General features: G+C 39.7%; 1 protein-coding gene across 1 annotated transcript; it reads right to left on the bottom strand.

The window, feature by feature from the left end:
- Window positions 1–392: 392 nt before the first annotated feature.
- On the bottom strand, window positions 393–5,544 carry LOC145450339 (uncharacterized). The gene is made up of 3 exons (XM_080328852.1): window positions 5,328–5,544; window positions 1,223–1,369; window positions 393–741 (listed from the first exon to the last, which is right to left on the bottom strand). The coding sequence occupies exons 1-3, from the start codon at window positions 5,344–5,346 to the stop codon at window positions 575–577; spliced, it is 333 nt and encodes a 110-aa protein (XP_080184978.1). The 5' UTR covers window positions 5,347–5,544; the 3' UTR covers window positions 393–574.
- Between the last annotated feature and the right edge of the window lie 6,587 nt (window positions 5,545–12,131).

The following is a 12,131-nucleotide window of genomic DNA, read 5'->3' as shown; positions in this document are numbered from 1 at the left end:
CTAAAACTTACTTCTATTACTGTATGACTGTAATAATGACTGTCAGTTTCTAGTTTCACAGCAATTGAGCGAACTATACGATCTGGGTTTTCTGGGTTTATTTAACGTCCTCATCTGTTTTTTTCCGAAATATCCAAGTCGCATGTCAGGAGGTGATAACGAGTAAGACGTCACCTTCGCTGCATTCGAGCCTCGATATCAGTTATTTCATGACAGGCGAGTGCTAGAAGTAGCATTCGGTCGGTCGCACACGGAAGTATTTCACCAGCAACACGCGAAACAGTGCGGCTCATCAGCGTGCAGCCTGAACATGACGAGATATCTCAATTTCCTCGTTGTGGTATTGCGTAATTGCTGTGAGCAATACCAAACAAATAAAACCAGTACTGCTCTGACAATCAGGTAAAATATATTTTATTGTGCTACGTCTTTCGTCATACAAAGACCATCCGTGACATTGCGCATGACAATGATGAATACGTAGGGTTGCTGAGATAATGAAATATCTTATTATTCACGCAATTCATGCAAAATTATATTCCTTCATCATAATATTTCTTTATCATTTGACCATTTATTCCCTAATTTTGAAGTAGACATTTCTCAGACTGGTGTCATTTATGATATCGGCGACGAGAGTATTGTCTGCTCTGAAATCCTTCCATGGTTCATCTGGTACTGGTGTATGGTACGAGAACTCGACCACGCAATGAGACTCTGCGACGTTCTCACCTTCGATTTCTGTGTGATTAATAGAAAAGCATTGATTTGAAAGCTACTGAACATAGGACGCATACGCATATTGACTCGTTAAAACTCCAGCAGGAATTTACGGTAGACAATCAACACTCTGATGATTCGGTCTGCGATCAGTTAGCAGAATGGGTTTCTGCATATCAAAGTCTGATACTTATAATCGACCCGCACTACTGGTAAAATGCCATAGCTGCCTGCCAATTTTTTTGTTTTTACATCGTGACGTGACGTGTTCACTAGCTAACGTTCACAAGTTGCGCCTTGTACAATTAATTTATGTGGTACGGAGTCGTACTGATTAAAACATATCGTCCACACTTCAACAATATTCGTGGTCAAGAACTTCGTTGAGTAATCATCATAGATACAGTTATCACTGGATATAGAGGTAATGTTGTAAAATTCTAAGTAATCTATAAGTTGAATTCTGATAGAAAGGCGCTTTTTGAAAACTATGGGTACGTACTTTTGAGTCCCACCTCGTCCCATCTTTCATCAGTTCCCGGTAATATCTTCCACAGTGCCACAATTCTATCGGCCAAATCATTCCTGTCCAATATTGCTATCATCGTTGAGTCCGGGCAAGCTATTGCGTCACCGTTTTGATTCAATAGGCTACTGAAATACATGAATCGTGTTATCGTTATCTCCTCGTTTGTAAAAATAGGCTTGCACCAACGAATAGTAAGGTCCAGGTGGAGCCGATATCAGTCCTGTTCATTGTTCATTTGTTAAATATCGTCGACAGTCTGTACAGTTCGTTTGATTTATGACGACCATAGAAGTTCACTAAATGCCGAGTGAATGCTTAGATGTGTTTCCTAAATTATAAGTAGGTGCATATGAGTATTAGTTTAGTAATCAGTGGGGATTATATTATACATTAACGAAGTTTGTAGAATTTATTTTTCAAATCATACCACCAATAGCAAGTTCTATTTGATATATTTCACATTTCGACAAGAAATTTCGACTCCATCAACGATATATAGCAGTCGAGCTCTAACAAATATACCTAATTAGCCTCAAGATGCATATCTACAATAGGAAACGATTGAGTGCCTTCAACAGCAATTTACGATTGACCGATAAAGACTAGAATCACAAGAACACTAAAGAATTTTGCGGACATGCGAAAAGAGATTTGGGCGAAATTCGAGGCGACAAGTTTCATCCGTAGTGTACGAAAAAAGGCTACCTTTTCAAATAGCCTAAATATATAGCAAAGACAGTGATATCTGTATTACGGAAGCATCTATGTATTCAAGGGAACCCGACCTGCAATGTTTTATATAGCATTATCCATTACTAACTTAACTTCCGACACACGCTTCTTTTTTTGTCACCTGTCCTTTTATATCATCTTCCTTTACTTTTCATTCAATGTAGTGTTCATGCCTCCTTGTTTACGTTGCCTAGGCCGTAGGCGGGTGTCTGATTTCAAAGACTACTCCAAGTCTCTCAACACCTTCATATCTTTCATTGTCTTGTGGTGTATTGAAATGATGAAATTTTTAGCAATAAATTAAAAAAAAAAACATATCAGGTAAGGCATATGTACTCTATAGCACAGGTTTCCTCAACTTCCCTTGTATAACGGGCCGCATTTTAACAGCAAAAAACGATGCGGGCCGCAGAACATTATTACCATGTATTTATGGGCTATACCAGGGGTTCTCAGCCCTTTCTTGGCCGTGGCCAATTTTCCGGTTTGAAAATGTGCTGTGGCCCACCTCTAATCTTCAAGTCATAATCCTGTTCAATGCGTGGTAATCGATGGCGCCGATATGCCTATTTCTCTAAAGTATGCGCATTTTTCTTCGTATTTACTGATGAAATTAAAATATAAACATATCGGGACATGAAAATTTTCAAGTTGAATGAATATCTTCCGACAAACGACTAACGAAATAATCTTGGGCCCCTTCCAGCTCCCCCGATTAGGGGTTTTGATTCGGCAGTTACGGCTCTAGTAGATCATATGCTAAAACTTTTGAGTATTTTATGATCGTCCGCTGATGCTCTATTCGGTTCGCGAAACACAATGATCGGATTCCCGCATACACTGTGTGATTGGGATTTTAGTTCCACTATTGACGGGGAATAGGGGAATCATTCTGGGCCAGCTTCAAACAATTCATACTACAGAGGAGTGGAGAAAAATTTTCATATTATGCATGCTGTACAATGTACATTGTACATTGTATGTCACGTACTGATCCAACTGAAGTTGCGATGTCGGAATAATATATCCAGTGATACTATCAATTCATGTGACTCTTACATTATGTACATTGATTTCCAGGCATGGCATTCTAAACAGACTCCAAATATTAATGCGCTCCGCTGAATCCTCAATCCATTACTATTCGTTGCGGTGGTGCAGTATACCTCCACCAAAAGTTGCTAATAATTTGCAATTATATGGTCATTTTTAACTTACAATAATACGACCTGCCGAAGTACAATAAATCTATACATCAATTAGTCTTCATTCCAAGTTTATTGCACACCCCTTTCAACGGCATACGAGATATAATGATCCTGGCGGAATACTTGCGCGGTTACTTCAGCATTACCTTCCAGGTATTGTATACGCGAAATTATTTTAGTTGCTGTTAGCCATATGTAGTCATAGCCAGTGGAAAAATCCGCCGTTTCTGCCTCTCATTTTCGACTTGAAATGCTGACTTCATACGTACCACTATACGTCTCATCAGAGTCGGATGAAAAGCTTTATGTATAGCCTATACGTATAATCAACTAATATGAATTTATTTCTTAGCGATTAACACAACAAATATTACTAAACTTACATTATTTCTAAAATTTTCCAAATAGCTCTGTGGCCCACCTCAGATGCTCTTGTAGCCCACCAGTGGGCCATGGCCCACCCTTTGAGAACCCCTGGGCTATACTAATAACGTTCGGCTACTGTAGCCTATTTACCAGTCGTATACAGGCATTTAGTACATCTTTTATGCATTCTAAGGCATTAATGGACAGCGCTCGTAAATTTGCGGTTGCTGTTTTTTGTCAGAATACGTTTCTTCCAGCGGCACAAGTAATGGGGCGTGCAATGCATTCATTGCCATTTCGGTATATGCACTTTTAAACTAGCCCTTCCACCATATAACCGAGCTGTCTGTTTCAATGCATGAGCGAGAAAGTTCAAAATTACGGTAACTTTTTCGTGACAGAGGCCATTATCATCACTTTGCGAGCTCTCAGTGGTATGAGAAGAAGTCAGGCGTTCGGGGTCATTTCTGAGCAAACCAATCAACCTTCCCCCTTTCCTTCCATTGCTGTAGCCCTGCACCAATAGTTACAGAAGTCAGCTTGATCAAGTTGATGATTTACGCTGGTCCCGTCCCCATGTTTTCATCGTTTCAAAACATCACAAGAGTGCGATACAATGAAAAGATTGGAAGGTTTCGAAACAACTTGGAGTAGCCTTTAAGATCAGGCACCCACCCTAGCCCAGGCGAAGTAAAGAAGAGGCATGCACACTGAATGAAAAGTAATGCAGATAATATAAGACGCAAGCGACAAAACGAGGTGGTATGTGGCGCAGGGCGAGATCGATGCTAGATCGCCGTCCGGTAATCCTGAACGCTGGCTAGTATTCATTTAGAAGAAATTGTTTGTATTTCGACTTGAATGCTGAGATGCTCAACGACTGTCGGGTGGCTGCTGGGTGGCTAAAGTGAGTCTCACGCGGCAACGTGTTTCAGAACATGCGATAAAAGATCGTCTGACATTGTTGCTACTCTTCTGGTCACGGTTGAATTGGATAACTGTAGCTCTAAAATTTGCCTGATGATGTTGTCCTTGCTGCTAAGGTTAGGAAACAGCGAATATTCACACAGTATGTTAAAGTTTTATTGAAATAACACCTTCTCTAGCATATTTCTTGGGTTTCGCGATATATCAAGCAATTTTGAACGATGTGTCTGTAATATCGTCCGCAATTTTAACAACGCCTCTAAATATGGATTTCAGGCTTGACACCTAGTTGGTAACTTTTTCTAAGATCAGGCGATATGCATATGTATAACTATACAGAAGAAACCGCCGAGGTATCATTTTAGGCTTCTACGCTTCGTTCCGATAACTGTTCATCGACAAATATGACACATCGGTTTTCCACTTATATCTGAGAATGCTAATTCATTTTTCCACGCAGAGTTACACCACAAACCCAGTTTTCGCTGTTTAATTTCCCGTTCCTTGTTCTTGTTTCTTTTCAAACCATTCGCGGTGAGTTAATCACTCTTTAAAAGTGCACTACACTACAGCGGGATTCTCTTGGAACAAGAGTCCAGCCGACTACCGATTTAAGACAATAACAATCAACTCGGGCATATATCAAGAAACTAGAACACAACAAAGAATGAGTTGGCAATTACAATTACAAATACAGATAATATGTAACAATACAGTGGCGGTAGTAATTGCGTTCATAATGAAAGACGTCGCGGGCTGCGGGCCGCGGGTTGAGAACCCCTGCTATAGCAGAGTATAACTATACAGGTAACCTATCTAAAATGTCAATAAAATGTTTTTCTTACTGTAGAACTTGACTGCCATCTCGTGGGTTTCCGATTCTCTCGATTTCGTCAATACATGCGGTGAGAGAGAGAAAGTATCACAAATTCACAATACAACGCGTCCAGAATCACGGGACGCGTATAAAATTGTGATTTGCAAGTCTTTGGAGTGTAAAAATCTACCTATGGTTTTGCTGTAATAACTGAAATAATGTTTCGGTTAGCTTTCTTCAGGGAATTCATTGCTGGTATATCGAAGACTAAAGGTTGACTGTCAAATGCTGCTTATTTTTGTAAGACAAGTAGGCATAAGTTGCAAATGTAGGCATAGTCGGCATATGTTGCAAAAATTGCAAATATAAATTCCTTCTTTGTAGGCGTATAATTTGGTCGACTGGAAGCTTTCTTCGCAATGGCTCTGTGGGGTATAGGAAGGGAAATATGTAGAATAGTCTCTTTGAGAGTCATTTCTGGAAATATGTAGGTCTAATCCTTTATTATAGGACTTCTGGAACTTAAAATATACCTTAGTCCAGGGGCAGGTAAACTACGGCCCGCGAGAGTCTAGAGAAACTTATTAGAAATATTGATAAATTGCGTACTAAAAATCGAATTAATACAGGGACTTGATTAAACTTTTTCTTAGTATATTTCACCATGATAATTCTAAGGCAGTGGCTCTCTAACTGGGGGGCGAAAAGCATCTGAATGGGGGCGCGAAGCTGCTGAGCTCAACTGATTTTTTTTCGCGCTCAGCGCGATTTCCACCCAATTCATATTTATTCCTCTGTATTTTAATAGTCGGAATTTCATATTTAAAAATCTTTCATCCACAGTGGTACCTTCCATTCCATTAAACTATCCGTTAGGTCTGCTAGCAGCCTGGTTGCGTTCTGTGATATGACGATACGGGGGGGGGGGGGGCGCGAAATCTTTCACCATCATAAGGGGGCGTGTCTTAAAAAGTTTGAGAACCACTGCTTTAAGGTAAATACTTCCTATATTATTTTTTATGTTTAATTTCTGGCGCGACAGACCGATCTCAAGGCCCACGCAGTTTGAAAAGTTCCAACTGCTAAACATCACAGTAATGCTAAACGAGATTGAAGTATTTCAGATCGCGAGTGTGATTTCAGATTGGTCACTACAGTTTTATTTAATTCAGTGATGTGCTTATCAAAACCTATTCGCGCGTGTCTTGGGTAGATTCGTTCTCTGCATGCGTAGAATTACGGCATTTATATTTTATCTACACATGGAGTAGAAGCGTGTTTGAAGCTAACATGGTCATGATGTTGTTAGCATGCATGTCCTGGAACTGAACCAAAAGTGGAATTAGTAAATCTATGAACAGATCGCCGCTCACAGATTTAAATTTCAATCCTGTTCGAAGAATCGGGACAGCCGACTTGCATCTCTATAGTTTTGACAAATTGGTTATTGAGATCGACCAGCCTATGAAATCTCGCCACTGTTTCTGACGCGTGTACGATATCATCAAAGCAATGTTTGGTTTGTTTTAAATAAGCATATATATTATCTCCATGTCCTCATTAGTCATTATATAATCAAATACCAATATTGCGTATTGGTTTATAATCCCAATTTTATATAGTGCGGCCCGCGAATGGATTCAGATGTTGAATGCGGCCCGCGAGCTCAAAAGTTTGCCCACCCCTGCCTTAGTCTATGATTGTATTATTTTAATTTGGAAGTTTTATTAATAATGTGGCCTACCATTCCCAGGTAACTTCATCTTTGGATACTGCCCGGTCCATCTTACCCCATTCCTCTTAGCTTGCTACACGTCAAACTGAGATCTCGTATACTCTCTACTGTAGTTTAGACTAATTGCGTATTTGCTTAGTCAGTGACGTGTGGCTCACTGATTCATTGATTCGTGACTCGGGGGGGGGGGGGGGGGGGGGCTCAAATATATAAAACCAGAAAGGTTAGGTTATTCAGTTGGCACATTAGCACTCTTCACATGCAGGCTACGTAAGAAGAGACGTATCCATTTTGAAGTATATAAGCTATCACAATTAATAATATCTACACAAGAAAGAGAAGATATTTGCTCAGCAATGCACGTTGACCGTCCCCACCTTATAACTTATAACCGGTTCGCACGGTAGATAGCCGCACATTGTTTCACAAACATGCGATTGTCGAATTGTTAGTACTACAATCAGTGAGGCAGATTAATTACTGGCTAAGATTGTATTGTTTCGCTGCGAAGTCATTGTACGTAGCTTGTATTGTTTCTCTGCATTGTCACTGCACGTAACAAAGTGAACCTTCGCATACATTCATTGGCGATTTTAGAGGGTTCTTGGGTCCTACGTAATCAGTGTGGATATGTAGCCTTCATCGTAAATTCTGTGCTCGCACACACAGTCGACAGCCGATAGCACATTGTTTCACAATCATGCGATTGTCGAATTGTTAGGACTACAATCAGTGTTGCAGATTGATTCCTGACTCTGCTTATACTGTTTCACTGCGAAGTCATTGTACAATTTTACATGTACGTAGCTTGTATTGCTTCTCTGCGTTGTCACTGTACGTAACAAAGTGAACTTTCGCATATATTCATTGGCGATTTTAGAGGGCTCTTGGGACCTACCATTTACAATATTTGTATTTTCGTAATCAGTGCGAATATATGGCCATCATCATAAATTTTGTGCTCTGGGCGCGATCACAAGTGAGGCTTGGCTCGTTTCTGCCTCACCTCTCCTTTTGCCCCATTTGCGTAATTGCAGATGTAAAAATGTTCAAAATTAGTCATTAATGACAATGAGTTGAGAAATGCCAATAAGTCCGTAGAATGATATTTATCAAGCAAAAATGAGACGCCACTGGCCGTTATACTAGCCTCGTCGTAAGGACGCCCGGAAAAATAAGAGCAATTGCGTTGGCAGCACATCGCCAGCATCTCACAAGAAAGAGGACTTCAAATTACATATATAACAAGTTTTTACCCTCAACGCTGCATCAACTGTGTGCGCTATACGCATCCATTGTAAATACCGAGCGAAAGGCAAACGAGGTTAGCCATCTCACCGACATCACTATATTATATGTAGGCCCACTCATTAGGATAATACCCACAGCAATACTAAACGGATAGACTTTCTTTTCTGTGCTTGACTTTACAATGCCATTCCTCTCTTTCTAGACACACTGACACAGGGTTTATCGGTATATGCTGGGAGAGAAAATGAGTGTTGCCAGCTGGGTCTCGGTAGCGAAACGATACGTATAGGCCTGGCGTAGCTACTTAAGCAACCTAAAACTACTTGAAGTAGAAGTAAAAATGACTGACTTCAAATCTACTAAAAAAAGTAAGTAGTTGTGAAAACGATCGTAATTCGTTCGCATGGACCGTCAGAAGCTGCAAATGGTGCTATGCAGAAGGTGTACAAAGCTTGATTCATATTGATGCATCCCAGGAGGTGTCAATGTCTGACAGATTAAGCGGTCGTCCACATCGCATGGGATGTAAATGATAGTATTTATATGGAAATGCGATACTAATCCATTGTTTTCTCGAACACCCTGTTTTAGAAAATATCATGGCATGGCGCCATCCCTCATATTATAAGGCCCCTATTTCAGTCGAAGGGCAATACGGAGAAGTTGTGTCGGACACGGCTTTAACACTTTGCGCGATTAGTATACATTAATTAAAATATGACATATCGTAAAAATGCCATATAGTGCATAGCTTTATTTTCGTAAATTATAAGGCATTTGCTTTTATACTTCAACAATCAACATGTATGTTCTCCAGACAAAAGAACTGAAACTATAATTCGAACTGGAACTATAATTGAAAGAAAAATACAAATACTACTTTTAAAAAGCGGACAACATATTTCACGTCTTTTGTCCAGAAAGTTTCACCGGTGGTCTGCTAAAAAAGGTCCAACGTCAACAAAGTCCAAGTCCACTTTTCCAGATTAGGACACTTCATGGGCTGTTAGATATAATGGGTATTTATTGCTAGAGTGCGAAACGGTAGTTTCAACCGTTATGGGGGCCATACTTGCTGTGAGAAATATTTGATATCGGCGATAATGCGGTGTGAACAGAACCACGCAGCCCGGCATCTTAATTATATTCAGCGATACTTTCGCTAAACATATTTGCCACTACATATCTACTATGCGCGAAGCGCAACGAAAAATCCGGGCATTACATGACTTTTATGAAAATTAAATGTTGGTAGGCCTACTATACGTGAAAACAGTCCCGGAATTCCTTAGGCCATCTTTCTTAGTGGGGGATTTACCTACTTCTACTTGACAAACTGAAAATAGCGAAAAGTAAGTAAGTAAGTAAGTAGTTCACCAAATAATACGAAGTAGAAGTAGAAGTAGCGAAAAAATGTCTACTTGAGTCAGTACCAGAAGTAGAGGGAATGTACTTGAGTACTTCGAAAAAGTAGAAGTACTTCGACACTGACCACCTCTGATAATAGGCCTATACCCATATGATTATATTATATGGTTATAGCGGTATATATGCCGAAATGGTAACATACTTTTGTATCGGTAACCTATAGGAACCATTCATAACAATGATAGTAGAGCGTATATACAATATATATACACGGAAGTCAACATCTAAGAGATGGAGGCGGACTCGAATTGGTAGGATGCGTTGCAACTTGCAACTTGCAACTAAATTCCCGTCAATGCATAAATATCGGCAATTTGAGGTCATCATGTTCCGTCTGCGCTCCGGACACCGTAGGCTTAGCGCTCATTTATTTAGAATAGGATGTTCAGATACTCCGCTCCGTCTTCATTGCAATATCGCCGAAACCGTCGACCATTCTGTCCTGAACTGTGCACGATATTATTTTCAACGTTCCTTTCTCAACGAGTCATGCCGTAATTGTGACATCCCATTCACGACTTATAACCTCTTGGTCCAGCCTGTGCTATTAACCCCTGTGGCCAAATTTGTGATATCATCTCGTACACTAATTTAATTTTTGATCCGTATATAGCCGAAGATGGATTATGTTTTAAAGTAACTTATACCGGAAAGTAATTACAGACCGTGGCGCACCAGACCCGGGAGATAAGCGCTACTACTACACATTTTACAATATTACTAATATTGGTAGGATCCAATCTCGCCAATTTCCTGTTACTGTGAATAAATAATATAATAATAACACACTTGTGAGTCACAGCATAATTTGTGTAATGTCGATTCTTCATTTTCAATCATCTCGACCCCTACTCTGTAATCTTTGCCAATTCTTCATGTACTGCAATTCTGTAATATTCGTGTATCGCATAAAACTATAGCAATTTGACTGTATTACTGAAATATTTAAAATTTACTCCAATCACGCCATTTTCCTTTGGGGGCAGGTTGCTTCCCAGATTATGTGTGTATTTACCAGTGTTACTGCGAATAAAGAATATAATGATGTTATGGTAGGATCCTTAACCCGAACGTTAGCCCGAACGCTACACATGTCATAACAGTTGCAATGCGTCCTATGGGATTACAGTAATTTACCATGTCATAGTCATTTCAAGAGATCATATCCCAAGGCAATTCAATTGGTAGAGGTTTTTTGGATCCACCAGCCAAACATTCTCACTCGCAGATTTAGTTTTGCAACTTTTTCATATACCATGAGATAACGAAATATGCTATTACGGAGCCTGAACTAACTTTCGATAAATTGCATATTCACTTCGGCAGCTACTGCATGGTGTCCTTCCTTATGAATCTAAATTCTAAGGTAATGGTTCCCAATCATTTTTGTGGCTACCCCATACGCACAAATATCTCGCGATTACATTGGCTCTTTCATATCGAAGAACCATGAGAGCCGGTTACATTTGCTAAATTCAAGCCTCGATATTAGTAATTTCATAACAGTGCTAGTCGTAATTGGTGGGTAGCACACATGATAAATATTTCATCAGCTAGACGTGGGACTATGCGGTTCAGTTTCCCCCATCAGCTACACTATATACTCTGCTCCTGTAGCCCACGATAAAGAGAATTTCATTTCCTCATTCCGGTGACGCGTAATTGCGCACATATTTATCCAGCTATACATCAAGCAAATAAAACCACCACTTTTTATTTTACTTTAGTGCGTCTTGCGTAAGCAATACCACCCACGAAATTATGTACATCGTTAATGGGATATTGGATAGAGCCACAATGTAGGCTACGAAGAATATGCTGTTAGTCAGCATCATGAAATATGTAATTAGTCACACAATAATAGCAAAATTATCTTCTTTCATCATCCTCTTTCCTTATCATTTGGATACACGTTTTACAGACTGATTTTATTTATGATGTCTTCGACGACAGCATACTGTCGACTAGGGATGGTGTGAACGTGAGGTTCACGTTCGCGTTCTGTGTGTGAACCTCAGAAATTGAGAGGTTCATGTTCACAAACGAACCTTGGAAGGTTCCGCACTGTGAACCTTTTTCATATATTACAAGTTTCACTTCATTATAACATCTTTGGTTAAAATTTAATGCATTTCAACTGCTGGCCACTCTATGCATGGTGCTGGCAGCATAAAAAACAATCAACACTAAATGAGCAATGAGCATGCACCTTGATAATATCAAAAATTTTACTTCCTTTGTTACAAAAGTTTGCTCGAAATATCTAACTTTCCGTTTGTGATTATTTAGTGACTCTCTGCTGTGAGCAATCACACAACATCAAAAGCAAAATACACTAACATGCAGGTAGTCACTAGTTTCCAAATGATGCTTATTCAACCAATCAATAAAATTGATATCGTTGTCTGATGTAAAAAA

The sequence above is a fragment of the Botryllus schlosseri genome, chromosome 11 (assembly GCF_051294905.1).
Source record: "Botryllus schlosseri isolate E-star chromosome 11, Bs_hap1, whole genome shotgun sequence".
Taxonomy (NCBI): domain Eukaryota; kingdom Metazoa; phylum Chordata; class Ascidiacea; order Stolidobranchia; family Styelidae; genus Botryllus; species Botryllus schlosseri.
The sequence above is the reverse complement of the archived record's forward strand: the minus strand, read 5'-3'. Positions and strand labels throughout refer to the sequence as shown.

Bases quoted from the DNA above. Each gene is read 5' to 3' on its own strand.
- LOC145450339 (XM_080328852.1), bottom strand. The intron at 742-1,222 runs GTACGTACCCAT...TTAATCACACAG, and splicing joins GGACGAGGTGGGACTCAAAA to AAATCGAAGGTGAGAACGTC.